General features: G+C 61.7%; 2 protein-coding genes across 7 annotated transcripts; one reads left to right on the top strand and one right to left on the bottom strand.

Annotated features, from left to right (window-relative positions):
* Positions 1-31: 31 nt before the first annotated feature.
* Positions 32-9,887, bottom strand: PPP1R1A (protein phosphatase 1 regulatory inhibitor subunit 1A). Of its 3 annotated transcripts, none has more exons than XM_080368901.1 (7): positions 5,997-8,830; positions 2,792-2,852; positions 1,860-1,897; positions 1,694-1,757; positions 1,258-1,446; positions 1,049-1,152; positions 32-730 (listed from the first exon to the last, which is right to left on the bottom strand). In XM_080368901.1, the coding sequence occupies exons 1-6, from the start codon at positions 7,395-7,397 to the stop codon at positions 1,049-1,051; spliced, it is 1,857 nt and encodes a 618-aa protein (XP_080225027.1). In that variant the 5' UTR covers positions 7,398-8,830; the 3' UTR covers positions 32-730. The 3 variants fall into 3 exon arrangements, with proteins under 3 accessions (XP_080225027.1, XP_080225028.1, XP_080225029.1); XM_080368902.1 differs by having other exon boundaries at positions 1,049-1,143; positions 5,997-7,889; XM_080368903.1 differs by lacking the exons at positions 32-730; positions 1,049-1,152 and adding an exon at positions 9,796-9,887 and having other exon boundaries at positions 1,300-1,466; positions 5,997-7,889.
* A 633-nt stretch (positions 9,888-10,520) lies between these two features.
* TESPA1 (thymocyte expressed, positive selection associated 1) lies at positions 10,521-16,934 on the top strand. Of its 4 annotated transcripts, none has more exons than XM_080368899.1 (11): positions 10,521-10,670; positions 12,241-12,437; positions 12,520-12,562; positions 13,164-13,213; positions 13,403-13,456; positions 13,734-13,770; positions 13,871-13,954; positions 14,056-14,264; positions 14,517-14,827; positions 16,162-16,255; positions 16,371-16,934. In XM_080368899.1, the coding sequence occupies exons 2-11, from the start codon at positions 12,272-12,274 to the stop codon at positions 16,481-16,483; spliced, it is 1,161 nt and encodes a 386-aa protein (XP_080225025.1). In that variant the 5' UTR covers positions 10,521-10,670; positions 12,241-12,271; the 3' UTR covers positions 16,484-16,934. The 4 variants fall into 4 exon arrangements, with proteins under 4 accessions (XP_080225025.1, XP_080225026.1, XP_080225023.1 ...); XM_080368900.1 differs by having other exon boundaries at positions 14,517-14,815; XM_080368897.1 differs by having other exon boundaries at positions 10,537-10,670; positions 14,517-15,628.
* Positions 16,935-26,942: the final 10,008 nt, after the last annotated feature.

The following is a 26,942-nucleotide window of genomic DNA, read 5'->3' on the forward strand; positions in this document are numbered from 1 at the left end:
CCCGGCGCGAAGGCAAGTAGGAGGCAGCGGGGCGAAGGGATCCCTTTAATACCGGCTGTGGTGGGGGGTCCCCGTGCCCACCCAGGTGTGCACGCGTGCTCTATGTGTATGCACATGGGCGTGCATGCGAATCACATGTGCAAAGTGCACAGGCATGCCCCCGTGTCCATGTGTGCACAAGGAAGGGGGTGTGTGCAAATGCCTGGGTCTCCCCCACAGGTGCATGCATGTGCACACCCCTATCACACATGTGCAAGCATGCACACCAACCTGCGTGTGCATGCACACATGTGTGTGTCACATGGGGTGCAACTTCCCGAGTGCCTGGGAGCAACAGGGCTGCATGTCCCCCAGCCTGGGGGGATTGGTGACAGTGGGACGCCTGGGGATGTGACCCTGGGGACAGCTCGGGGAAGGGAGGGGGGGGGGGGGGGGAGGGGCGGCCATGAGCCATGCTGGGGAGGGTGCTGCTTGGTGTCCCCAGTGTCACCTGCCCTGGGGACTTGTTTGTAGGGGGGTGAGGGGACAGGGCAGGCAGCCTGGCTCGCCATTGTCCTCAGAGCCCCTGCCCGGGGCGGGGACCTGCCCACAGCAGTAAAAAAAAAAAAAAAAAAATCCTCTGGAAGCCCCAAAACAGCCAAAATCTTAGAAAACGATCGGATAAAAAAAACCAACGTGGTGTTTGACTCCTTCAACCTGGCCGCGGCCACGCTCCTGCTGCCACTGGCACCTGGGGACAGAGGACAGTCACGCTGGGGATGGCATCTGTGGTGGGGGTCCCTACTGACGAAGGCCCCAGCAACACCAGAGCCACCCTCGCCCGGTGCCACCTTCCCCTTCCCTGGCCCAGGGCCCAGGATACCTCCATGGTGCCCCAGTACCCCCTCGGTGTCCTAGGACAGTGCTCCAGTGCCCCCCCAGTGTCCCAATACAGTGCCCCAGTACCACCTTGTGTCTCAGTGCCCCCCACACTGCCCCAGTACAGTGCCCCAGTGCCTCCCAGTGCCCCCACACTGCCCCAGTGCCCCCGCACTACCCCAGTACGTACCTACTGGCTGCTGGCAGTGCCCTTGCTGGCGCCTTCCTTTGGTGCTATATGGGTGCCCTCCTCAGCCAGGCTTTGCCGCCCATCCCCGTGGGTCCCTGCGGGCACCGTGGGGCAGGGGCTGAGTTCCAGCCCCTCATCGCACCCCCCAGCCCCCCCAAACCCCCCGGCTCCGGGTGTGTGGAGGCTCCCAGGGTAGTGCTGGTACTCACGCTTGCCACCGGGGCCAGGGCCACCCTCGTGCATCGCCAGCGGGCAGGTGCCGCCAGGGCTGTGGCTGTGCTCGGTGTCACCGTGGTGGCAGTGGCCAGGACCACGCTCCTGGCTGGTGGCAGCTACCTCCTCCTCCTCCTCACCCTGCGCCTGCTTGCACAGGTGATGCTCCACCATCATCTGCAGTTCTGCCAGGCAGGGAGCGGTGCTGTGGGGGATGCGGGGGGCAGTGGTGACCGTCCCCATGCTCCCGGTGACAATGAGGAGATGCAGCCTGGTGGCCTCCTGTCCCCTCTGGTGGCATTTGCCATGCCCACAGGCACGGCCATGCTCTGCCCTGGGCAGGTCCAAGGCCAGCGCAAAGGTGGTGGCATCCCAGCTGCACGTCCCCTGCGGTTCTGGGGGGAACGTCACCTTGTGTCCCCCCCCAAATACCTTTCATGGTCGGGGTGGTGCGGGAAACCTTCTTCCTCTGCCGGGGCGACATGGCCAGACCCGACTGCAAGGCAAGGGGAGGTGCGTGAGTGGGGGTCAGGGGTACACTGGGGTACACCGAGGGGCTGGGGGCTCCCCCACAGCCCCGCATGACAGCAGCACCTACCTTCAGCAGTGGGTTGGGCAGCCGGTCTTCATCGATCTCTGGGGGAGCAACAGAGGGGGTGGCAGTAGGACCCACGGTTCAGCAGAGGGTGTGGGGTGCTGTGCTCCATCCTGCACCCCCGACGCGAATTCGGCCCCACTGGGTCTGTTTGTCACCCGTAGGTGCTCAGCATGGCTGTGGGTGCTGTCAGGACAGTCCTGCTCCCTGCCCCAGCATTGTCATCACCCCCCTGCATTGCCACAGGAACCTGCATCCCATCCCCTGCCGTGCTGGGGTGGCTGGCAGTGTCCCCGCACCAGGGCCAGGGCCAGGCTGGCAGCCCCTAGACCACATCCTGACCCACCCTGGGATGATGCTTAGTCACATGGAGCTGGTTTATTCACAGCCAGAGCTGCTGCCCTGAGTGGGTGCAGGGTCTGGAGGTGGCACTTGGGGACAATGTCCCATCCACTGGGGTGTCCCCAAAGCAGGGGACAGATGACACCACCCAGCTGGGTGGGGCAGGGAGGCTGTGACACAGCCACATGTAGGAGCCCATCCCCAAAGGCCACATGCCAGGTTGGGCTGATGACCAAGGAGCACTTAAATGTCACAGCTGGTGTCCCCTGCTCCCTGTGCCAGCAGGGTGGCCCTGTGCTGGCGACCCCAGTGTTCCCGGCACAGTGTCACAGCCAGTTGCTTCCCCCAGAGATGGATGGGCTGAGTGACACTGGGGCCCGATCCTGGGAGTGCAGCCCTGGAGTGGGTGGGAGTTGAGCGGGGCTCGGTGGGACATGGGGACAGTTCCAGGGTGGGGGACGTGGGGTGCTGCTGTGCCAGGGTGAAGGATGAGTCCCACTGCAACAGTGTGCTGTGGTCCTGAGCACCCTGCTGGGGGGCTGCCTGGCTGGGCTGGAGCCTGGGGTGGCGGGGTGATACCTGCGAAGACCCACCTGGGGATGACTGGTCGCTGCTCAGGACCAGGTTGGCAGGAGTCGGTCGGCGCCTCCGGATCTGGGAGGGTACAACAGGAGAGAGTTGGAACCTGCAGCTGCACTCCCAGCCCCATCACACCCACCTAGAGCCCCACCAGCACCAAGACCCCCCCCCGCAACGTCCTCGTCCCTGGGGCAGTGGCGGCCCCATGGGGACGGAGGCTGCTGGCTGGGGCCCTGAACCCAGCGGCTCCCGTGCCTGGACACACGTGTCTTTTAAATCAACATCTCCTGGCCAGCCCTAATGACAGCTGGGAGCTAATTATACCCCAGCCCCAGGAAGCGCGCGGGGACATCGGTACGGCAACAGTGCCGGGGACCTGCCCTTCCTCTGTGGGCACTGTGTCCTTGCCCAAGGTCACCTCGAGCATCCTGCACTGCTCCTACCCCATGTTCCCCTTCTCGGTGCCATCAGGGGGGTTTGGTGGCCCATTTGGAGGGTTCAGTAGCTTTGTCCAGTGTCAGGGCTGGCAGTGGTGACAGCAGTGACATCACGTCCCACAGGCGCTCCCTCGCCCCCTTTCCCCACTGACCCACTAACAGAACAAGTTGCTCAAAAAAAAAAAAAAAAAAAGAATTTCCCAGCGAGGATTCCCTAACAAGGCGGGATGCCTAATGAGATGCTAATGAGGCAGGCGAGCAGCTGGGCGGGCGAAAGGGAGCCCCCTCCCCACCTCCCCCAGCCTCGGCCCCCCCAGCGCATCTTCTCTGTGTCGGCCCCGTTGCCATAGAAACCTGCGATCTGGATTTTAAACGGAGATTACAGGGAGCTGGGAATCATCGGTGGGTCCCTGGCAGGGCCAGGGCGATTCCCGACCAGCCTGCACTGTGAGGCTGGGGTTCAACCGCGCCCCACCCCCCACCCCCCCAGCCCAGCGATGGGGCTGGGCTGCACTGGGCTTCCCCCCGGGGCTGAATGCGGCCCCGCAGCTCCTGGTGAGGGACTGGGGGAAGCCAGAGCCACCCCCGGGCTGCTCTAGCACCTCGGAAGCCTCCCCCAGGTGTGGGGCAGGGTTGTGCCCCATGGTGCAGCCACCCAGCACTGGGATGGGGTGGGGGACACTGGTGCCACCTGCTCAAGGTCACCCAGGTGGAGCTGAGCCCCCTGAGCTGTGCTCCCCTTCCTGCTCCAGACCAGACAGGGGATGCAGGCGTCGACACAGCTCCCACCCCGACATCCTGGGAAGGGATGCTCTGGTCTGTCCATCCTTCATCCCTCTGTTCCTCCCTCCCTCCATCCCCAGATCGGCTGGGGCGCTGCACTCTCCTGCCGCTGCTATTTTTAGATCGATCTCCACCATCGATTAAGAACCACCATGACTGAGAGTGGCAGAGGTCCCAGCCCTGGCAGCCTGCAGCAGGCATGGCATCGCTGGGGGGCTGATCCCTCTGGATCCAGGGGTGAGCTGGGATGGGAACATCATCGGGGATGGGAATGGGATGGGTCCAGCTCATCTCTCAACATGATGGGAGCAAACACCCCCAGATGGTCCTCCTCCAGCCTTGGGGACACGCAGTGCGCAGGGTGGAGCTGGGGTCCTGGGCAGAGGTGCAGGACAAACCCCTGGACCAGGCTTGGCACCCGTGGGTGGCACCCAGGAGTGCCAGGGCAGGTGGATGCTCTTCCCAGAGGTGGGGGTCAAGGGGCTGCGGGACCAGTGGAGACCCAAGAAAGTCCATGGGGACAAGGTTCTTTTGGAGGGTGGGGCTGGACAGGCTTGGGGACAACCCTGCAGGACACAGGGACATTGTGCTGCAGCCTGGCAAGGGACTGACACATCTGAGCTCCCCATCAGCGCAAGCCCCCAACGAGGGGAACCCACATCAGGCCTTCCTCTGCAGGGACACCCCAAAAAAGGGGAGCTGTAAATGCAGGGAGGGGACATCAGCATTGTCACCTACTGCCACCACATGGGGCTGGCTGTTGGGGCCCTGCCACACCACCAAGCACTGCCAAACCAGGGCTCTGACAGACGCCGAAACGTGGCTGAATTCCCCTGGGAGGGGAAACTGAGGCAGGGACAAGCAGGGGACTCCCCAGGGCAGGGTCATGCCTGAGCCTCCCATAGCCTGGCTGTGATGGGAGGTGGGCGTGAGCACCCCTGCTCCTCACTGCAGCCGGGGCGGGTGCCGGGGGTCTTGCACTCACCCCCTCCTTGGCTCTTGCCCTCTCCTCCTGGGGGGGCCGCGCTGCAAATGAGCTGTGAGCAGCCCCAGATGGTGCGTGGCCGTATTTAGCGACAGTGAGATGCTTGCCAGGGAGGTGGCCCACACTCGCCTTGGCGCCGCTGGCACACGGATGTAACTCAGCCAGGAGCCACCTGGCTACTAGGGACCCCCAGTCTGGGTGGGGGAACTCAGCTGGGACCACTGGCTAGAGTCCCCCCCACCCCCCATCAGCATCCTCAAGCGCCTGCAGAGCTTCCCATGCCTGGCGATGATGGGGACTGCGGTGTGGCTGGGTGGTCCCCCCAGGACTCCTCTTGTCCCCTGCAGCCCCCAGGGTGCAGGGGCATTGCCAGAGTGGGGCGAGGCGGGCAGGGAGGGGGGTCAGGCTGCCCAAGGGGGCTCCTGGTCCCCTGCGGGCAGCCCTCAGCCCTGCCGTGCCCCCCAGCTGCGCTGCCCCGGCCCCGAGGTTATTCTGGGATCCCCTCCAGTGGAGCAGGGGTTGAGCAAGGGCCGGAGGGCCCGGGGGAGGGCCCGGGGGGGCGGTAACCTTATACCCGGCCCGGGATGGCTCCCGCGGTGTCGCTGAGCCAGCACATGGCCCTGGCACGGCCACCCGGTCCCTACGGGCACAGCCAGCCCCGAGCCCACGGGGGTGGCCGCGGTACAGCGGGGGCTGCTCTGCGGGGTGTGTGTGGAACTCGGGAAGGTGTCCCCCGGTGTCCCCCAGCGTCCCCAGTGCCGGGGCGGTTGCACCCACCTGGCAGCGCCCGGGCGCGTCCCCGTATCGCCCACCGCCCCAGCACCACGGCGGTTGCACGGGGGCCGCTCGGTGACCCCCCCACCCCCGGGCCTGCCCTTGCCGTGCCCGCAATCCCCCGCGCCGCCCGCTGTCCCCCCCGCTCCCGGCAGGACCCCCCGGCTCCCCCCGCGCCCCCCGGCCCCGGTGTCCACCCGGTGTCCCCGCCCCCCCCGCCCGTGCCTGCCCCCCCCCCACCTGCTCGGCCGCCTCCGGGTCGAGGTGCGGCTCCAGCAGCGGCACCGTGAACTGGATCTTGCGGGGGCTGTTGGGCTCCATGGCGGGCGGCGGCTCCGGCGGCTCCCGGCGGCTCCCGGCGGCTCCCGGCCCTGCCCGGGCTGCCCCGCCCCGCCCCGCCCCCGCCCGGTGGGCGGTGGGACCCGCCAGGACAGACGCAGGGACGGAGAGGGGGGCACTGGGACCACGCGCCGGGACACTGGGATGGACACATGGACAGGGCTGGGACACAGGGACAGACACACGGACACGGACCCTGGGACACAGGGACGGACGCAATGAACACAGGGATGGGCTCCATGACACACGGACACAGGGATGGACCCCGGGGACACAGGGACTGACCCCGGGACACAGGGACTGACCCCGGGACACAGGGACAGACACATGGACACAGGCACGGACCCTGGGACACAGTGATGGACACATGGACACAGGGATGGGCTCCATGACACACGGACACAGGGATGGACCCCGGGACACAGGGACTGACCCCGGGACACAGGGACGGACGCAGGGACAGACACATGGACACAGGCATGGACCCTGGGACACAGTGATGGACACATGGACACAGGGATGGGCTCCAGGACACACAGACACAGACGCGGACCCTGGGACACAGGGACAGACACACAGACACAGGGATGGACCCCGGGACACAGTGGCAGCATGGATGGACCCTGGGACACAGGGACAGAAACACATGGAGGCAAGGACAGACACATAGACAGGCCCCAGGACACATAGACAGACGTGGACACAAGGACAGATACATGGGCAAACCCTGGGACAAAGGGACAGACACACAGGCACAAGGACAGACTCCAGGAGACAAGGACAGACATTTGGACACAAGGATGGACACGTGGATGGACCCTGGGACAACAGGACAGAGACACGGACACAAAAAGAAGCTCCAGGACACTGGGACAGACACGCAGAAACAAGGACAGACAGACAGGCCTTGGGATGGACAGACAGACAGCAGGACGGGCGCTGGGGCGCAGAGGCACATGGGCAGAGGGATGCTGGGACAGACATACGGGTGACGACGCAGGGATGGACACACAGACAGGCACGTGAACACAGAGGCGCACACCTGGACTGACGGACACCTGGACACGGGCACCGGCACACAGTGACATGCGGAGACAGCCACACGAGCAGTGGGACAGCCAGGCACAGGCAGATGGACACCAGGACAGGCGGGCACACAGACGGACACTGATCGGCGCATGCTTTTGCATGCTCGGACATGCTCACACACACATACGCTGACACGCGTGTGCATGCACATGCACACCCCATGACACGCAGGCGGGTGTGTGCGCGTGCACCTGCAGATGTGTGCATACACATGCAGTCCCCACGCACGTGCGCACAGCCAGGTCAGGGCCTGTCAGGGGGAGTGACAAGGACAGGGACGGGTGCTCCCCTGGGGGGGCTTCCCAGGAGGTCCCGCGGGTGCCAGCAGGGATGGCCAAAGTCCGGCAGCCCCCGTTTTGACACGGGGTGGCCTTGCCATCGTTCACCTGCACTTGGCCTCGCGGGGCCAGGGACACAGCCAGCAGCTCTCGGGGACTGTGCCCCCCTCTGCAGTGACCAGCCCTGCGCCCCTTGTCTGTCCTAATGAGGCTGTTAATTGCAGGGCAATGGAAGGGGCTTGGTGTGGTGTCAGCCCCCCGCTGGATGCATCGGAGGGGGGGTCCCAGCGGGGTGACAGTGGGTCCTGGAGGGGACGTGGGTCAGCCTGGTGCCAGTGGACAGGACAGATGGATGGACGGGGTGGCCACAGGGGCCTGGGCATCCCGGGGACACGGATGCTGTGGGCAGCAAGCTTGTGGGGACACCCTAAAAAAAAAAAAAAAATGAGGATGAAAAATTTAGTTGTAGGATTGAGGTGAGCAACATCCTGGGGGGAGGGGGCACAGGGTGGGGGTCTGCAGGGTGCCCCCACCCATGTCGGGGGCTGCCCCCCCACCCCCCACCCCACCCCTTGTCTCCTGCAACAGGGCTGCACCCCTCCGGTGCAATGCACCCCCGTACCCCATGCACCCCCACCCAGCAAAGCCCCCAGGACTTGGGGCAGGGAGGGGGGAGCTCTGGGGGGCTGGGGGCGCCCTGCCACAGCCGCCGTGAATGTGTGTCCCATCACTTATTCATGCAGGCAGGAGGCTGCTGGGATCTGGCAGGAGGAACTCGCTAACTAGGTCAGGCAGGAGGGGAGGCAGCGGCAGGGGCTGCCTGATCCCCCGGGTGCCCGGGCTGTGCCCTCCGCCGGGCAGGGAGCAGGCGCTGGGGGGTCCCCATGGCGGGGCCAGGGCAGCGTGGGAAGGGGATGCTGCTGCCGGCAGTGCGTGGCCACAGGGCGCTGGGCATCTGGGCAAGGGTGCTGCCAGAAGAGCGGGGTGCTCTGCAGGGGGTGAAATTGCAGGATCACCCAAACCCCGGCATGAACGGCCCCTCATCCCCAAACCCAGTGGCTCTCCAGGGCCGTGTCCTGGTGTCCTGCTCCGATGTGATGCAGCCACCATTAATTACTGATGCAAAAAGCACTTGGTAAAATGCCACTTTGTGCTGCTGTGCCCCTCTCCAGCCCCCTGCACTCATGTCCCCAGCCCCTCACTCCTGTGGTTGCATTTGGTGACACCCCCATGGGGTGTACCTGCTCCTGGGGTTTAATCCTTCCTGGTACTGGGTTTCTCTCCGCAGGGCTGCTTTGCCTTTGCGGTCCCCACTCCCCTAGATAGGGGTCCTCCTCCTCCCCAGGGACCCCTGTGGCTGCTGAGTGATGGGGGGGGGGGGGGCATTCCTGCGCATCCCTCTGCCCACCCGTGCTCTGCCCACAGCCATTTCCTTTCGCTCCTCAATGGGCTTTTACAGGAAAACCCTTCCCAGCTTCTTTCTATCCAGCCTGAGCATCCTGGCTCCCTGCAGCGGGGGCTGCTTCTGTCAGGGAAAAAAAGTCTTGGGGGCCAGCGGGGAAATAAAAATATCTTTGGAGCTGTGTAGGCACCTAGCAGAGGAGTTTGTGGGGGAGGATGAAGTGGAGAGATGGAGCCTGGGCCACAGGCTGGCTCCTGCTTGGCGTCCAGATGCCGGCATGGTGATGCTGGGTGTGTACGGCTGAGAGCAGAGTGTGATGAGAGTGGGCTTGAGGATGGCAATGCATATGAAATTGGGGGTGGGGGTGGGGGGGCAATGTTCTGCCCCAGGATTGAGGTTAAACTGTCTGCTGTCAGGGCCAAAAATGCCAATATTTGGACCTTAGTGGCAACCTGGGTCCCTTTGCTGCTAAGTACGATGTCACCCGACCCTTGGGCTCTGTGCCCACCCCCACCCCCCCAAGCCCTGGCATCTCGGGTGCTGGATGTGATCAGGGAGAAGAACAAGGCCGTTTTCCCGCTCCCACCCTGGAGTGGAGCCAGACAAGGGGTGATGTGAGCAGGGACATGCCTACATGCCTGCCCTTTGCAGGGGATGTGCCAGGTGAAGCCACTCCTGAGTCATCTGGCCCCCCCCTGAAGCCCCGGGCAGGAGGAACGGTTAATTCAGGGCTTCGCCCGCACTCACAGGCTAAAAATATCCCTCCCGCGGGCAGCACCATTCCTGGCCAGCTCTGTGCTGGGAGCTTCCTTGCCTTTTTTGACGGGATCGTGGCTCACGATGGGGCAGTGCCCAGGCTCCTCGCTGCCATATTGCCGAAACCCAACTCCTGGTGGAGTTGAGGGCATGGATGAGGGACCAGGGATCTTACCTTGGTAGCTGTGATGTCCCCACTGGAGGTGAGTGCTGTCTGCATGTTGGAGATGTCCTCTGTGTGCTTTCATTCCATTGCTGGAGGAGATGCTGGAGGGTGGGATTGGAGATGCCAGCCCAGCTTGGCAAATAACCTGCAGGGAAAACTGTCTCCATCACACCCTTGTCACCCTTCAAACCGGGGGTGGCTTCATCTGTCACCCCATGGGTTCCCCCCAGCCTGGCTCATCCACCCTGGGCAGAGCCCCTTATCGGGGCCGTGCTGGACTCACATGGCCAGCAGGCAATAAGCCACCTGTGCCACACACCCATTCCGCACTCCCTGACTGGCATGTTGGCATTGGCAGCCTGGCAGTGTGCTAGACCCTGGGATGCTCAGCCGGGAGGGAGCCAGGTGCTGCGGGGTGCGAAGCAAACCTCCTGCTCCTCCTCACATCCCCTGTGGAAAGCCGACCCAGCACCTCGTGCTCTGTGGGGAACTCAGGGCCTCGGGACCCCCACTGGGGTACCACAGCTGACCTCAGGGCAGGCTGGGTGCAGGACACCCCGCCAGAAGGTGAGTGCCCTGTTGCCCATGGCAAGGGTGACCTGTGTGGCTCCGTTGGTGCCTGGGCTATTATTAGCCACCCTCACCCACGCTGGCAGCTCATTAAGTTTTTCCCGTTGTGGTAGCGGATGTGGGTCAACGTTTGAGGTTTGGCTGTTGATTTTTTTAATTTCCTCTTCAAAACAGATGAGTTTCCTCCCTCCTTGCTGACGACAGATGCCGCCGGGGGCCGGGTGTGGTGGTGGTGCAGCAGGACGCCACGGCTGATGGTCCCTCACCAGAGATAGGCAGCGCTTGGTGGGGCTGCCCAGCTGCCCCCTGCCCCGGTGAGTGCCAGAGCCACGCAGGGGGACTTGGGGGTGGTTTTGCCCATGAGGGGTTGGAGGGGGACACCTGGGGGTTGCAGAGATGGAGGGCAGAAGAATGGGAGATGGATGGACCTGGGTTTTGGGCAGGGAAGAAAAAGGGCCATGAGTGTGATGGGGATTCTGGGCACCTGGGAGAGACGATTCCCTTACTCTGAGCAAATAGAAAACTCTTTTATGGCAGCAAAGGGATGGGGAGCAGAGTAGGGACCAGAGGGGCTGAGGGAGACAGGGCTGGGGGTGGCAGGGCATGGGGCTGGGATGATCTGGGATGCAGCAGGACAAAGGAGCCCTGGCTTGGTCCCCCAACCACAGTCCCGTGTGCCGCAGCCCCTCGCTGGGCTCTGCAAAGCCCCTTTGCCCCCGCGGCATTATCAGCCCAGGGGGTCTGTAGGCTGTTAATGGTTACACAGGGTGGTCACAGCATCTCCTGGCTCTGCAGCTCCCGAGGGGCTGGGATGGGGAGACTGCCCAGCCACGTGCCACAGGCAGGCTGGATGTGGCCTCGATGAAGAGCCCAGCTACGAGGCCGCTGCTCCCTGACTACCCCCAGCCGGGTGCCTGGGGGTGATGACCCTGCCCTGAGCATCACGGGGGTCTGGGGTGGCCCAGGTGGGTGCTGCCGGGTCCTGCCCAGGGCCTCACCCTGTCCTGCACCCTGCCTGGCAAGAGGGGAAATGGGGAAATGGTGACAGGGTGCCCTCCCTCTGCTGGGGACTGTTGGCAGGGTTGTGGCAAGGTGCTGTCGGGTGGGGGATGAACTGTGCAGTGGGCCACGGCTGGATTAGGATGCTGGTGCTGCAGGAGACGGCTCGACTGGGATGCTCCTGTTCCAGCGATGCTTGGGTGATTGCTGAACTGGGGTGCTCCTGCTCTGGCTGTGCTCAGCTATGGGGATGCGTGGCTGGAGCAGGCATACAGCTTGAGAACCCCATCCCCTGTGGCTGCAGGGGTGCTGTGGGGTTCTGCCTGTGCTGGGGGGGGGGGTGTCCCTGTCCCCAGCCAGGACCTGTGCTGGGGAGGGTAGAGGACAAAGGACCAGGTGTCCTCAGTGGGTGCCATGGAGGAGCTGGATGCTGGGAGCCTGTAATCTTTCAGGTCCTTCAGGAACAGGGAACTCCTTGGGGACATGGTACCCTGCTTTGCTCAGGGGCTGTAGGACAGGTTGGGGATGGATGTAGAGCCACCTCCCTACGGGAGCTGGGGGGAGAGGCACGCGTTCGCCAGCGAGGAAGGTCCACACTCTGGAGCTCTGCATCATCTGTACTGGAGCATGCCCAGCTGTGGTGCAGCTCTGTATGCCTTATCTCAGCCCCACCAGATCTTCCGTTCCCTCCGCCAGCTCCATCCCCGTCCCCCTCCAGCCCCTTGGTGCAGTGTTGGCACCCAGGGAAATGTCTGGCCAGGGGCTGAGCACCCCTGGGCTTCCCAGAGCCCACCCAGCACCTGCCTGTAGAGCACCTGATAGTCCCACACCACGGACAGGAGCTGGAGGAGACCCCTCATCTTCACGGCTCTCCTGTCCCTGCAGGTACCATCCTGGCCTGTCTGGTGCTGCAGCCATGGAGGGAGCATTGCTGCTGAGCCCCTCCTCATGGGAGAAGCGTCGTGCATGGGTCAGACAAAGCCGGTGCTGGCGGACCACCACGGTGGAGGAAGAGGCGGCCGCTGCCATGCAGGATGTCCCTGAGCTACAGCCACCCCACCTGGACGATGTCTTCCTCGAAGGTTGGGGAGGCCCTGGGCTGCAGATGGGATGGGGGTCCCTGTGCGCCGGCTCATCTCATTGGTGTTTCTGTCCCTCACCCAGGAAACCCCTCCAGCAAGATAGAGATGTGGCTGCAGGAGTGCGGGTGAGCTGGGCGGCAGGCGGGGGCAGCCCTGGGGGTGCCTGTGCCGTAACGCCATTCCCACAACAATGTTGGTGTCACTGTGGGGATGGGGAGGGTGGTGGGACCATGGTCACACTTGGCCCTTCCTGGAAGTTGCACCTGAGCAGGCACATGGGTGTCAGTGGGATGGCAGTGTCACTCCCTCCCCACTGCCTGCATGCCCCCATGCAGGAAGCGCAGGTGGCACCTGGCTGTGGCTCTGCTACATGCCAGGGCCACCAGCGTGGGGTGTCAGTCCTGTGCCTGGCATCACATGGATGCATCCAGAAAATCCCTGGCTGGGCTGGGAGAACAGGCTGGTAGCATCGCCCCCCTGCACCGTGCTGGGAGGTCTCCAGTGTCTCACAGGGGTCTGGGATTGGGGGTCTGTTGAGGGGACCCCCCTCTCCTGAGCATTCCACCACGGAGCACCTGCCTGCAAGCCCAGCCACTGTCTCCTTGCTCTCACCCTGTCCCTCATCGTCTGTGTCCCTGTCCCCACCTCTGCTCAGGTCTCCCATTCCACCTCCAGCCCCCCAGCACAGGGGCATGGGGATGTGACTGGGGTCTTGCTCTCTTGCAGGTCATCGGGGGAAGTCCTGCCAGAGGAGCTGGGCTTGCCGGGCCCCTGTGGTATGTCAGCTTTGCCACCATGGTTCTCCTGGGGGGCTGAGGCTGGTGGTCCCTGCATGTCCCCAAAGCCCACCCAGCCCATGGGCTGCATGCAAGATGCAGAGTGATGAGCAGGGAGGTCTCTGAGGACCTTGAGACCTGTCCCCAGCTCTCTGTGCCTGCACCTTGCAAGGCTTTTCTCTCTTGCAGTGTGTGGGAGCAATGGGACCAGCTTCGAGGATGACCTGACCCTGGGAGCTGAAGGTACGAGCCACCCCTGGGTGCGCTGGGGTGTCCCCAGGCTGCCCGGGCAGAGGCAGGGGGTCTTGGGACAGGCAGGAGCAGACCTGGGGGGTCAGCCACCATTGGTAGCTTTTCCTCCAGGAGGGTTTTGGTGGAGCTGGGCTGTCCCCAAGCTCTGTGTCCCCACAGGCTCCAGGCTGTAGCTGTCAGGAAGGACATCTCCCAGGGTGGTGAGTGTGGGACCTTTCCCAAAATACCCCGTCTCATTTCCCGCTGCCTCTCTGCTCCCTTTTTCCAGCTCTTCTGCTCCCAGGGAGCGACAAGGCCACAGGCAGGTGAGGTCTGGGGTCCCAGGGGAGGCTGGCAGTGAGGCTGGGGGCACTGTCCCTGTGCATCCTGCTGGCATTATCCCCTTTGCTCATCTCCTTGCTGCAGAGCTCCGCAGGACAAGCACCTCAACTTGGGGCACAGCATGGCATCCAGTGCCCTCTCCAGCCTCACCACCAAGACCAGCTCCAGGTAGGAGCGAGGTGGGGGTTCTCTGGTGGGGGGGTGTCAGGTCACCCTGTCATGAGACTGGTCCCTGTGGGGCTGAGCTGGGGCTGCCCCCTACCCTGCAGCATCTCCGAGGTCCTGGAGTGGTGGCAGGCGGATGCTGAGGAGATCCTCTACAACCTGGGCTTTGTGCAGAGTGAGCCGGGGGCTGTGGCCCGCATCCCTGCACGCTTCTTCTCAGCTCCTTCCCATGCCAAAGGCATCGACTTCCAGCTCTTCCTCAAGGCCCAAGTGCAGCGCATGGAGATGGAGGACCCCTGCCTGATGCTGGCTAGTGAGTCCCCAAGCCCCCTGCCTGGGGAGACGCCAACAGCCACAGTGGGATCCACCATGCTGGCTGGGCTTTTCCCCTTCGGGGTGGTGGGAAAGATGCTCCTGTGCCTCAGTTTCCCTATGCGTGAGCTAGGAGAACATAGCCAGCCCACCCCACCCCTGCTGCAGCCCCTTGCCCCATCTCCCAGCCTCACCGGGCATCCCTCAGCCCACAGCCACCCCCAATCCCCCCATTTCCTCCCATCCCCCCCAGGTCGCTTCCAGCAGGTCCAGGCTCTGGCTGCCACAGCAGATGCTTTCTTCTGCCTCTACTCCTATGTCTCACGGACCCCTGTGCAGCGCATCTCCCCCTCCCACCTCTCCTGGGCTTATCCAGATGTCCCCGACATCTGCATCACCCCTAACAAGCCCAGCACCCTTTCGCCCGTGGAGCGTCTGAAGAAGGCTGTGTCCACCATGTGCCTCTACATGTCCCCGCAGGATGAGGACAGCCCGCGTGGGACTGGCCGGGTGCCCACCGTGCCCACTAGCCAGCCCAGTGCCATGGGGAAGGTGGTGCAGGAGGTGCTGGAGCGGGTGCGGGAGGAGAGGTTTCGGTTCGACCCAGCCCATGTCCTCAAGGGCTGGGGAAGGGGTGGGCGCACAGGGGCGGTGCAGCACGAGTGGGGAGCAAAGGGTGGTCCCCCAATGCTGCCACCACCATGGCTGGTGCAGGGTGTCCCTGTGTGTTCCCATCAAGGTGGTGTGGATGCCCCAGCATGCTGTGGAGCAGAGCAGGAGCCATTCCCACAGCCAGCCCCAACAGGGGCGCTGGTGGGTGCTGTGTGGGGACGCCTGGAGCGGTCCTGTCCCCATGGCCGGGGGAGTGTTGGCAGCCCTGCAGCAGTGGTTCAGGGGGCTGGGGATGCTCTGTGCCTGGCGGGAGCAGCACAGGTCACCATGGAGGACCACAGGCTGGATGCTGCTGCCCCATGGGTGAATGCCACCTTGTCCACGATGCTGGGTCCCCTGACTCCCCCTGCCAGCCAGATGTGGGTGACCCCCGAGTGCTCAGAGGGGCTGAGATCTGAGGGGGACTCCAGCTTTGGTTTTGGCTCCTGGAGGACCTCCTCCACGAGGATGGCAGGGTCCCATGGGTGCCGCCCAGACCCCCTGGACCCCACTGGGGTACATTCCCCTGGCTCAGGCACACCAAGAGCTGGAGGCCACTGGACTCAGTGGAGCAGGGGCCGATTCCAGGGGGGTACTCCGAGGGATCCTGGGCGGCAGCAGGGTGATTCACTGGGGCTGCAGCCCACTGGGAAGGGCCCCTTGCTCCACTGTCGCAGCTGGCAGGAGCCGGTGGACTCCTTTGAGATGGAGGAGGTGAGGGGTGATGCCCAGGTGATGGGTGCAGAAGGGTTGGGGGCTGGAGGGGGCTGGGAGCAGAGGGCAGCAGTACAGGGAGCCCCTTCAGCTGGCGGGTGATGCTGGGTGAGCTGGCGCGGGGTGGGAAGGAGCTGGAGCAGGAAATGTCTCCAGAGCATTCTCAGGCTTTTAAGGTTTGAATGATTTAGAGCATCAAATGGAGCCTCTTGCAAGGGGGAGCTGGGGTCATGGGCATGATGGCCAGCTCCTGCACGCACATGCGTGCCTGTGTGGGCTTGCACATATGCACAAGCATCATTGCACATATGCACAAGCATCATTGCACACACACAGGAGGATGCATGGGTGCACACATGCACTGACGCACTTTTGCACATGCACATGTGTGCACTGACACACTCACCTGGTGCAGCTCCTCATGCATGTGTGCACTGTCACACTCGCCCAGTACAGCTCCTCATGCACACGTGTGCACCGACACATTCACCTGGTGCAGCTCCTCACCCCGCCCTGCCGTTTCCTGCCTGCAGGTGCTGAGCGCCAGTGAGGAAGATAATGATGACGACTGTGATGCTTGCAATGAAGCTGTCCAGTCCCTCCATCCCTCCATCAGGATCCAAAAAGGTAAGTTGTGGGGGTTCCCCACCCTCCTGAGGGGCACTGAGGACAGTGGGGCTGCCAGCCCAGTGGGTGCCTGGTGCCAGCGCGTGTCCCCATGTCCTGTGTCCCCCTGCTCCAGGCTTCATGCTGCATGCCAGCAGTGGCCAGTCCGACAGCAGTGGCTTTGTGGAGGAGCCAGTGCCTGGCCAGACGCCCATCGCTCAGCTCCACAGCACTGACCAGACGGCCTGAGGCCACCGCAGAGGGACCTGGGCTTGCCCCAGCATCGGCAGGACGGACTGTACCATGCTGCCACGTTCTGGACACAGAGACCACGCTCAGCCAAGGGCTGAGCACTGTGTGTACACGTGTGTGTGTGTGTGTGTGTGTGCACATGTAAGTGCATGTGTGTGTATGGGTGCACGTGTGGGTGCACGTGTGGGTGTTTGGCACAGAAAAACTTGTAACTCAGGACTTTTGCCCCAGGGCCACACGTGTTCCCCTGCTTCTCTCCAGCCCGCTGGCTCTGGGGCCATGGCTGCAGTGGGACAACACCGGGGATGTCACCCCTGGCCCTGGCTCCTGGGGACATCACTTGCACTTTGGCCACTGTCGGTCACCTGTGCTGCAGCACCTGTAACACTAGGAGAGGGGTTTGCTGGGCAGAGCAAGCAGCACGCTGGAAATAAAGTTCCCAAAGGGATGATGGTGTCTGTGTCTCTGCCTGGAGCTGCTGGAGGAAGGCATAGAGCCCTGCCCACCCCCTCTGAGCTGAGTGGCCTCCTGGTGCCTCAAAGGTGTCTGAGCTGGGGGGCTCCGCTCAGCCCACAGTCTTCCTTGGGGGCAGAGGAGCCACCATCAAGGTTGGGGTGTTCCTGCCCTGCAGACCCCACATGGGTACCCTCCCATCCCTATTCAAGGGCTCATGGCAGGGCTGGGGACCTGTAGGGACCCCCACAGACACTTGTGCCAGCTGGGGTGCAAGCCCAGGGGTAGGACTGGGGCAGCGGGTGCTGCTCGGGGTGCTTTGGCCCCGCTGTCTTCTCCCGCCCTGGCTGAGCCTCCCTTTTGTTTCTATGTTGGGGTATTTCATAGCTCCAAGCCTGTTCTTCATCTTCCTGCCACCTTATCTTTCTGGCTTGCTGTTCTCCCCCTCTTAGAGATCTGGGCATCTGAAGGAAACCGCACTGAGATGGTGCTGGGTCAGTGCTGCCTGTTCCTTAACCCCTCCTGTGCTGCTGCTGCTGGTGGTGGTGCTGCTGCTGCTATCTTGGGCTGGGCACAGGCAGCTTTGCTGGTGGCTTTTGCCCCAGGACATGAGCACCAAGCATGGGCATGGCCCTGAGCTGGACAGCGGAGGATGGTGGGTGCTGGCTGGGCACCCCAGCAGCTTCCCACGGGGCTCACCCCACAGTCTCCCTGAGCCACAAATTCAGGGTCCAGCTCCGCTTCTGCCTCTCCAGATCTACCAAGGGGATGGGGACAGGTCACAAGGCACACCAGGTCAGAGCCCCATGACCTCGGGAAGGAGCCACCACAGTCCTGCTCCTCCTCAGGCTTTCACGCTCCCCACCCCAGCTGCCCACCACAGCAAGGGTCCACGAGCCTCTTCTGTCTAGTGCAAGGATGGCACCAACCCCAGGGCATCCGCACTGGAGTTACTGGAAAAGAGAAGTCCTGGTGGACAAACAAACCCCAGGGCTTCCCTGTGGAGAGCAGCCAAAGATGGGATTATCCTGGATTAGCCCCACAGCCCCTCTGGCAGGAAGCCTGGCTCCCACAGCCCGTGCCGGCTGTGCTGTGGGTCTCATGGGGTAGGATGGTCCCAACCTGCCGAGGTGGCTCCATGCTGGCTCAGGCTGCCCAGGACTGCTCTTTACCCACCCCCTCAGTTCCTGCAGTGGGGTCTACGTGGGACCCCCAAACCTGGATACTCCTGCAAGATGTGGCAGTGACCTGCAGATGCCATCCCAGTATCCTGGCTCATCCAAGAAAAAAAACCTCCTCTGTCCCGGGATTTGCCAGGCAGGTCCTGGATCGGGCTGTCAGAAGCCTCCTGAAAAAGCCTTGGTGGAGCACGGCAGGAGCTCAGGGGCAGGTTACCCATCCCTGGAGACACCCAAGGCCAGCCCCATCCCGACCAGGAATGAGACTGGGACCTGGCTGAAAACCAGTGCACTGAATGGAGGAATCACTGGGAACAAGTAGCCCAGCATGTGGCTGGGGATGCAGTGTGACATCTTCATTCAGCTTCACTGCTGAACCTGGGGAAACAAGAGCAACAGTCTCCTCACATTTCATGCACATGTTGAAGCCCTCGGTGCATCTGAGACTGGAGCCGGGGGCTTTGAGGGCGGTGATGAATTAATCTGGTGGGATCGAGTACCTTCAAAACGGCACAGCAGCAAAATGAAGTTTTGTGAGTACATGGGCTCCCTGGCCTCCCCACCCCGGGTATCTGGGTATTACTTCCCCCAGCCAGGATCCCAGCTGTGACTCATGCTTGCCCTGCACCCCCGCGGGGGGATTGGCCCTGCATCCTGCATCCAGGTACCTGAAATCCCACCCCAGGGCAGAGCTGGGTGCTCTGAGGTTCTCCTCCCCCCCCCTTCCCACCAGGAGTGAATGAACAAACAGGGTGCTTAGAGATACAAGAAACAAGCAGGGTACATGGCACAAACCTTCCCTTGGGCACTGGGCAGGAGAAGGGCTTGGAAAATACCGAGGATTTATTCCCTGTGTCTGCAGCCAAGAGGCAGCAAAGGCTCTGCTTGGGACCAGGGGTGGTGATTTATGGGTACAAATGGATAAGCACCCTCATCTCTGAGCTCTGGGCTGTTGCAAAGAGGCTGTGCAATTCCTGAGACCCCACCTGAGCAGGGACAGTGTGATTTAGCAGGTTTTAGATCAAAAATAAAGACCTGAGACTGTGCAGAGCATTTAAATGCGGGGATGAACAACCCACAGCCTGGTGCAAAAAGAGCTGGGCACATTTACTTGCCCAAAGGCTGGAGGAATGATGCGGTCAAGCCGTGGGAGCACCTTCCCATCAGGAGTATGAGCTGTTTGTTGGGGTGCAGGGCAGAGGCCAGGAGCTGTAAGCATGGACAATATCCTATATCTGGGTACCAACCGTCAGCCCATCCAACCTTATCCAACCCTATCCAGGACCCAGCCTGCTGGGGCACCCCTGGGTACCCTCCCCTAGTGCCTCCATAAAGCTTTCCCTAAAATGTTACCTAAACCTTTTTCCTGTGTTTTCAGCCTGGAGGTCTGAAACCGTGCAGCTGAACTCCTGGCTGTGCTGTCAGTGCTGTCAGTGCGGGCACCACAGCGGGTCACGCTTGGCTGCTCCATCCTCCCCGGCCATGGTGCGATGCTGACGCAGGGCTGTCGGCACCACGCTTCTCCCCTGCCTTGCGTGTCTGGAAAGACATGACATGGGGCTCTCTCCCTCCCCACCTCACCTGTGCCCCGGACAGTGTTTGTTTGCTAAGCAGTGCTGGGGAGATTATTCCTCCAGGTTTTTTGCAGTTCACAGCAGCCTCTCCCTGCAGAACTGTGGCTCCTCTTAGGCAGCTCATGGTGGTCCCTCCTGTGCTCCAGCCCATGCCCTCGGCCTCAGAGCACCAGCCCCCTTTAGCTCAGCTAATCCCTTTAATCAGTGAAGATGTTACAAGCTCAACCTGTGTCTCCAAAAGGGGAGAGATGCTCTGCTCCACTCATGCCTGAAATGAGGAGCTGGAGCCAGGCTGGACCACAAGGATGCTCTGGCAGCATCCGTGTCCTGCTGCCACTTGACAAGCACAGCTCTTCCCCAATTCCCAAGTGGAGCTGCGCTCCCCTCGTGTCACCTCTGTGTTCCAGAACCTGAATGTTATCAGTGCGACCAACCCCACCATCACCTCCCCTGTGCATCCCCTCTCCCTGCCAGGCCTGGAGCCGGGCTGGCTTCACACACCCCTCCACCTCACCAAGCCTGCACTGTCCCACACATTCCCTTGCTGCCCATTATCTGTCAAGTGGTGAGAAATAAAGCGCTGGAGCTGAAAACATGCTCCGTCATGAGCAGGAAGGTCAGCGGCTGGGGGGCTGCTGGTCAAGGAGAATATAGGGGCTGAGGAGTCAGCAGGGGGCCATGGAGTGAGCTGGGGAGGGGGTGCTTGGAGAGTATAGGGTGTGTGGGAGGGCATGGGGGGCTTGTGGGTGAGCCGGACCATACTGGGGTGGTATGGAGTGCAGTGGGATGACATGAGGTGGGAGCCATGGAGCTACAGGAGCTGCTGGGAATTTGAGGACTAAGGAGCTGCTCCGTGCACGGAGGGCTGGGAGCCCTGGGAACCGGGCTGGAGCCGCTTTGGGTGCTGGCAGCGGGGCTCGCTGCATTGCCCAAGGGGCTGCAGGGCTAATCCGGGCTAATCCTACCCCTGGCATGAGCATCTTCCCACACTCAGAAAATCCCGTGCATGCCGCAGGGTGCCTGTTGCCTTCATAAGGGACAGATCCCAGCCCTAGCTCATCCCTGGGTGGCTCCTGGTGGTGGCTACTGTCTGAAATCCTCTGGGATGATGAAGCTCTGGGTCGTTCTGCTGCTGGCCGGGCTTGCCTGCAGCCTGGCCACGGGCTGTGAGTCAGGCAGGTCCCCGGGGGGATGCAGGGTGGCACTGGGGTGGTCCCTGGTGGGGTGCAGGAGGAGGGGCTCAGGCCTCCTCATGCAGGCATGCATGTCAAGAGGCTGGGCGCAGGGTGGGGGGTGTACTGTGTGCCATGGGAGGTCCCAGCACCCTGCAGAGCTGGGTGGTGCCTTTTCTTTCTTCCTCCTGCAGCTCCTCTTGATGAGACATCTTCTGCAAGCTCCAGTGAGTTAGGGGTCCCACGTGTGAATCCTGCTCACCCAAGGGGTCTGGTTGCTGGGCAGCAAGGCAGAGGTTTGGCACCCACCCAAAGACCCCTGAGTCCTCCAGGGAATGGCAAATATTTATATTTTTTTCTCCTGTTCTGAAGGTGGGGCTGTTCCTACCAGGTGAGGTTGCTCCTGCATCCCTCTCTTCCCTCCAAGGCAGGCAGGGAAGTGTGTGGGTCAGAGCCACACAGCACAGGTGGGGTCTGAGCAGCCCCAGCTCACTGCAGTCCCTGCAGCATGAGGCAGCTCCCTCGGGGCCAGGGAAGGGGACGGTGGCCTCAGCCAGGGTGTCAGCACAAGGCTCAAGACGTGCCAGGCATCAGGGCCACCGCTTTTGGTGGGTGGGTGAGAGGCACCACGAACTGAATGAGGAACACCCTGTCAGTGGCACATCAGGGTGCTCTGGTATCTCCATTTCATCTTCCAGGTGTTGAGACAGCCCAGAGGGCTGATGAAGGAGCACTGAGCCATCTCGTTGGTGTGCTGGACAGGCTGTTGAGCGATTTGACTTCCAACATCATTGGGTGAGCAGTGGGGAACGGGAGGGCTCCGCCATGGTCAGCAGGGACAGCAATGCTGCTGCCCCAAGGGGTGTCTCCAGCTCCTGCCCACCTCACTGAGGTGGATGCCAGTGGGGGACATAGTGGGGGTGGGTGCTGGGGGGGGTCTGCTGGGTGCTCCTATGAGGGTGGCATGGAGGGAGTGGGCCAGGTCTCACTACTTCAGTGCTTTTTCTCTTCCAGGTGACCGGTGTGCAGCCAGCACAGTAAGTCCCTTCCTTCCTGGGGGAGCCTTGGTACATGGGTTGGTCTGTCACTGACAGGGATGCAGCTCCAGGGATCAGGGTTGGGTAGGGGGAAGATGATCTTCTGGGTGTGCTGGGAGCCCCCACCACCTCCTATGGCTGCCCAGGACCATGCCTGGCTCCTTCTCTGCTCTTGCCCTGAGCACCCAAACCTCCCCATCACCCCACTAGACCACCCCCGATCCCACAGTAGGGACCTCCAATCCCTGCATCTCACAGTGGCTCATCAGGAGCCAGCACTAGGCTGGGAGGACCAACTCAGAGCAAGTTTTGGAGCAGTGGAGCACCCAGCACCAGCTGCCCCCTGCCATGGTGTGATTTGGGCTCCCTCCCAGGACTGGCTCTGGGTGCCAGTGTGCTCCGCAGGGAGCAGGATGCATCCCCCTTCTCCCTCCAAGCATTCCTGGCTCTGCACAAGCATCTTGCAGCTCCCTGACGCTGGATCTCGTTGACTCCCAGCTCATCCCACAGCTCTTCTCGCAGCGCATACACACATCACTCCAGACCAAAGCTTCCAATAAAGCAACACCTTAACTGCTGCCTGCCTTGTCCTGCCTGCTGTTTACCTGCAACCTGTGCCCATGAGGGACTGAAACCGGGCCCAGCTGTGCCCCTACAGTCTTGGTCTTCAGTCCTTATCCAGCATAGAGACCACCCCACTGCTTCCCAGACCTGCCAGGACCCCTCCAGCTGCAGGGCTTCAGCTAGATCCAGCTGTGCCTTTGAGTCTGCCCTGCAAAGACAGATCCCAAGACCCCAGCCCACAAGACCTCTCTGTCCCTAGGCTCTCATTTCCCATGCAGGGCTTGGGTGCCAGGCACTCTGTCCTTCATTAGTGGAGTTCATTAGCTCCTGGGACCCTTCCCACTTGACAGCATGGGCTTCTTGCGGGTGCAAGGCTGGGTGCAAGGCTGGGTGCAAGGCTGGGTGCAAGGCTGGGTGCAAGGCTGGGTGCAAGGCTGGGTGCAAGGCTGGGTGCAAGGCTGGGTGCAAGGCTGGGTGCAAGGCTGGGTGCAAGGCTGGGTGCAAGGCTGCTCCTTGCCTCTGCTGGGCCCAGGTTCTTCCTGCTCCTCCACCCAGCCACCTCTCCCACCCTCCTCAGGGCTATTTAACCACTTAGCGGGAACCAGCTACACCTGCACATCATCCATGTCAACCAACCCACTGCCTCTGAGGCAAGGCCACAGCTGCACGTTATCAATGTCAATCAACCCAATGCCTTCATTCCTCTACAGTTACCCACCACCAGTGCAGGGACAATGATGTGCTGGCATGTCCTGGTGCTCTGGTTGGGAGTAGGGCTGGGACACACGTGACACTGGGTGGCTGGGGACAAGCTGCCCACACCTGCCACATCCAGCATCTTCTGTCCTTGGGGCTAGCAGCTTTCCCCCCTTTCCCTTTGCTCATCACTGAGGAGGCAATCACCAGCTCTGGGGCAGGGGGGATCCTCCCACCCAGGGGCTCCTTGTCACCAGCTGTGGACCACCCTGGCCATGGCCCTGGGTCCAAAACACCGCTGTGCTTGTCCCACCCCCATGCATAGAGGTCCTGTGGGGGCCGGGGTGTTGGATTTGCAGCTCTGACACCGCCCCCCAGCTCTGTCAAACCCTGCCTGTGGCGGGGCTGGGGGGGGGGGGGAGGGCTGCCTGGTTGCCATGGCAATGCAGATGATGCTGGCAGCTCCGTGGGAAGCAGGTTGATCTTCCTGGGGATGGGGGAGGGAGAAGCTCCATGTCTTTTCAGAGTCATGGGATGCTCCTGAGAGACACGGCTCCATTTGGGATAAGCCTGGAATGATTCCGAGAAGGTTACAGGTCTGCGGGGTACAGCTTTTAGTTGTGCCCCCAAAGCCATGTGCAACCAGGGCATGTTGCTGAACCAGTGCTTACTGGTTTCCAGCTTGGGAGACCAGTGAGAAGAGTCTTATGGCTTTCCTTCCCCTTGGAGGACTGACAAAACCTAGTCACCCGTGACCAGCTCATCTCATTTCTTTAACAGTGGTGGGATGCCCTAAATGAATGATTTTCCCCCCAGAAAATTCCTTCTCGGAGCATACACAGCACCTCCTGGAGCAGGCAAATGCCTTGTCCCCACAGAGGAGCTGTCTCCACCTCCTCCTCCCCTTGGCTGCAGCTATTCCTCCAGCTGGGTACAGTGCTGCTGCTGTGCACATCTCACCACCACCTCCCTCCTGACATTTATATGCAGCTTTTTGAGTAAATAAAGGAATTTTGTTTGCACGGTTTCACAGGTGAAAGGTGCATCGTGCAAGCACATAAGAGTGCTCAGATGGCAAAGTACCCCTCTGAGCTGGCCAAGGGAACTGTAGGGGGTGGATAAATGTATGCAGTGACAACTGCAGCGGCCACCTCTGGCTTCCCACCCCAGGTGAGATAAATCTCATCTAAAAAAACCCAGCTATTTTTTAAATTATTTTTTTTCTCCAGGAAAAGACTCCATGTGGGTACGCTGAGAGCTGGGACACGGTGGCGCTGCCACTCTCCACAGAGTGGGATGTCCCCCGGGAGACGGCACAAGTTATTCCTGACAGCTCCTCGCCCTGTAATTGTTCCCTGAGGTGGGTTAGTGTGTTATTAGCAATGGATTTGCTGGGGATGGAGTGGAGCTTAAATTAGACTCCGGCTGACAGAGCCCTCCTGGGTTTGTGCCGGGTGGTGTAATCCAGCGTGAAAAGCTCACTCGTGTTTGCCTATCACACAAAGTGAGGTGTGGCCTTGTCCCTAAACCTTGAGAACTGACCTTAAAAAGGGATCTGGTTTTGGCGGAGCATAAAACCCCCAAGTGAGGATGCTCACCTGGATGGATGTCACCACCTGGGAGCTGGTGACCGCAAAAGACTGCAGGGTCCCCAGTAACTGGAGTGGGGGGCACTGGAGCTGGGGGCCAACCTCCATCCGACAGCTCTGAGGCTTCAGGAAATCTTTTTTTCTGGATCTGAAGCATCTCTAGGCAGGAGATGGGTATGGATGTGGTGCTGGGACACAGCTCACAGAGGGTCTTGGGCTCTCGGTCCTCTTGAGGAGCAGGCAGAGACACTGCAGCATCCCAGGACATCACCTCCTGCTCTGGTTCCCTCAGGAGCACCCGTGGCTGCAGCCTCCACGTGCAGTTTGAATTTGGAGCTCAGAGCTGTGCTGTGCCTGGAGCTGACCCAGCTGGCTGGGAGACGTCACCACGATTATTTCAGTTAACTCAATTTACTGCTATTACTGTCAGATGGACCTAACGACCCGACACGGAGCAGCAGGCCTTAGAGGACCCATTTCTAATTAATTTTAGCTCATAAACTAATTAATGGATTTACTTGTAAACTCTTGGAAAATCCATGTTTCCTGCAAAGAGCAACCCTTTCTCCCCAGGGAGGCTGGGCATCCTTGGGCATGCTCTGTTCTGACCCTGGCAAATGTCCCTCTCTGCTGCTCCTCCAGCAGTGTCACCCCCTCGGCTGGATCCTGGTGGCTGTAGAGATTCATGGGCTCCTCGTCCCTAGGGATGCTCTTCCTGAGCTGGCGCAGGTCCATGCAAGCCCTTCTGGGGATGCCAGCAAATCTACATGTCTGGGTCAGGGCCAAGCTGGACCAGGTGCCGCAGTGGCTTCTTGCCACCGTTGGTCCCGGGGGACAGTCCAGGGATGCTCTGGGGGGACTGCAGCCCCGGCTGTGGAGCCGGAGGAGAGGTGGCAGCAGCTGGGCGAGGAGGTTGCCAAACGGGCAGAGATGGCGGCTCCTGGCAAAGCCGTGCCCGCAGCTCAACATCTGGGGCCCGTGGTCGACATCCAGACAGCAGTGTCACCGCCTGAGCCAAGACATCTTCCCCCTCCTCCTCCTCCTCCTCCTCCTGCAGAGGGACTGGCTGGAGCAGAGGAACTGGAGACAAACCTCTGGGGACTTGAGGCAGGCTCTGGGCAGACCCCAATAAGCCCTTTGCAGGGAAGAATCCAGTCCCAGGAGGCGGGGACCACCTTGCTGATGCCTAGATAGGGTCCTCTTGTTCCCACCCTGAAGGTTTAAGTGGTAGACGTGACTGCAGTGGTGGGGAGCCTTGGGGCTGCTGTGGGGGGCGCCCAGGGCTGGGTGGTGCACAGGGCAGTGCCCATCGCAGAGTCCTGTGACCCTAGGGCTATTCTGTACCCCATGTCCTGGCTCCCCAGATGCAGCCAGCATCCCCCGGGGTTGCTCTGTACCCCATGTCCTGGCATCCTCAGATCCACCCAGCATCGCCGGGGCTGTGCTGCCTCCGACCCTACATGGTGGAGGACACACAGGTTTGCACAAGCCCTCCTGCTCGAGGTTCTCTGCATGGACAAGCTCTCACTTCTCCTAGATTTGCGGTGATGCCCAGATGCTGCCCAGGCAAGCACCCAAAGTGGGATGCGGGGCACCCCACAGGGCTGTCGGCTGCTGAAGTTTCTTACCAGCAGATGTCAGCTCCCGCCCGGGGATGCTCAGATGACGCTTGCCCAGCTCCGTTTGTGGCTCTGCACCATTGCACATGTATGTGGTGGGGCTGCAGCCTTCCCTGGGGAGTGACAGTCCTCCTGAACAGTGGGGTGACAAGGTGGCCCCAGGGCTGTGTGTGCCATCATGGCTGCAGCGACCTGGGACAGCTCATGGCTCTTCCTCTTGGGAGCTGTGCAGCTCCTGCTCACGGCCCTGGCCTGTTCGGGGCTATTCTGCGGCACTCGTAGAGAAAAAAAGCTCATTAGCAAAATTATGGGGCTGGGTACTGGAACGAGCATTCCAGGGAGTTTTGGAGCAAACAGAGGAGCAAGGGGAAATGGATGGTCCTGCTCACAGGCAGGCTGGGAGGGCAAAGGGCTGCCTGGGGATGGAGACCCCTGTGGAACTGTCAAGGAGCGATGGAACAGAGCTGGACCAGGACACCCAGCCCATGAGCAGCCCCCAGTGCACGAGCAGATGTTGTCTGAGCCTGTGCAGGCCCAGCAGCCCCTCCACTGAATTATGCCAATATGGGGGTCT

Source organism: Falco punctatus (assembly GCF_963210335.1).
Source record: "Falco punctatus genome assembly, chromosome: 18".
Taxonomy (NCBI): Eukaryota; Metazoa; Chordata; class Aves; order Falconiformes; family Falconidae; genus Falco; species Falco punctatus.

Bases quoted from the DNA above. Each gene is read 5' to 3' on its own strand.
- TESPA1 (XM_080368897.1), top strand. From the start codon at position 12,272: ATGGAGGGAGCATTGCTGCTGAGCCCCTCCTCATGGGAGAAGCGTCGT. The intron at 13,457-13,733 runs GTACGAGCCACC...CCCTTTTTCCAG, and splicing joins CCTGACCCTGGGAGCTGAAG to CTCTTCTGCTCCCAGGGAGC. The intron at 14,265-14,516 runs GTGAGTCCCCAA...CATCCCCCCCAG, and splicing joins CCCCTGCCTGATGCTGGCTA to GTCGCTTCCAGCAGGTCCAG.
- PPP1R1A (XM_080368901.1), bottom strand. From the start codon at position 7,397: ATGTGTATGCACACATCTGCAGGTGCACGCGCACACACCCGCCTGCGT. The intron at 1,898-2,791 runs GTGGGTCTTCGC...TTGCTCCCCCAG, and splicing joins CAGCGACCAGTCATCCCCAG to AGATCGATGAAGACCGGCTG. The intron at 1,447-1,693 runs GTATTTGGGGGG...CCTGCCTGGCAG, and splicing joins CACCACCCCGACCATGAAAG to AACTGCAGATGATGGTGGAG.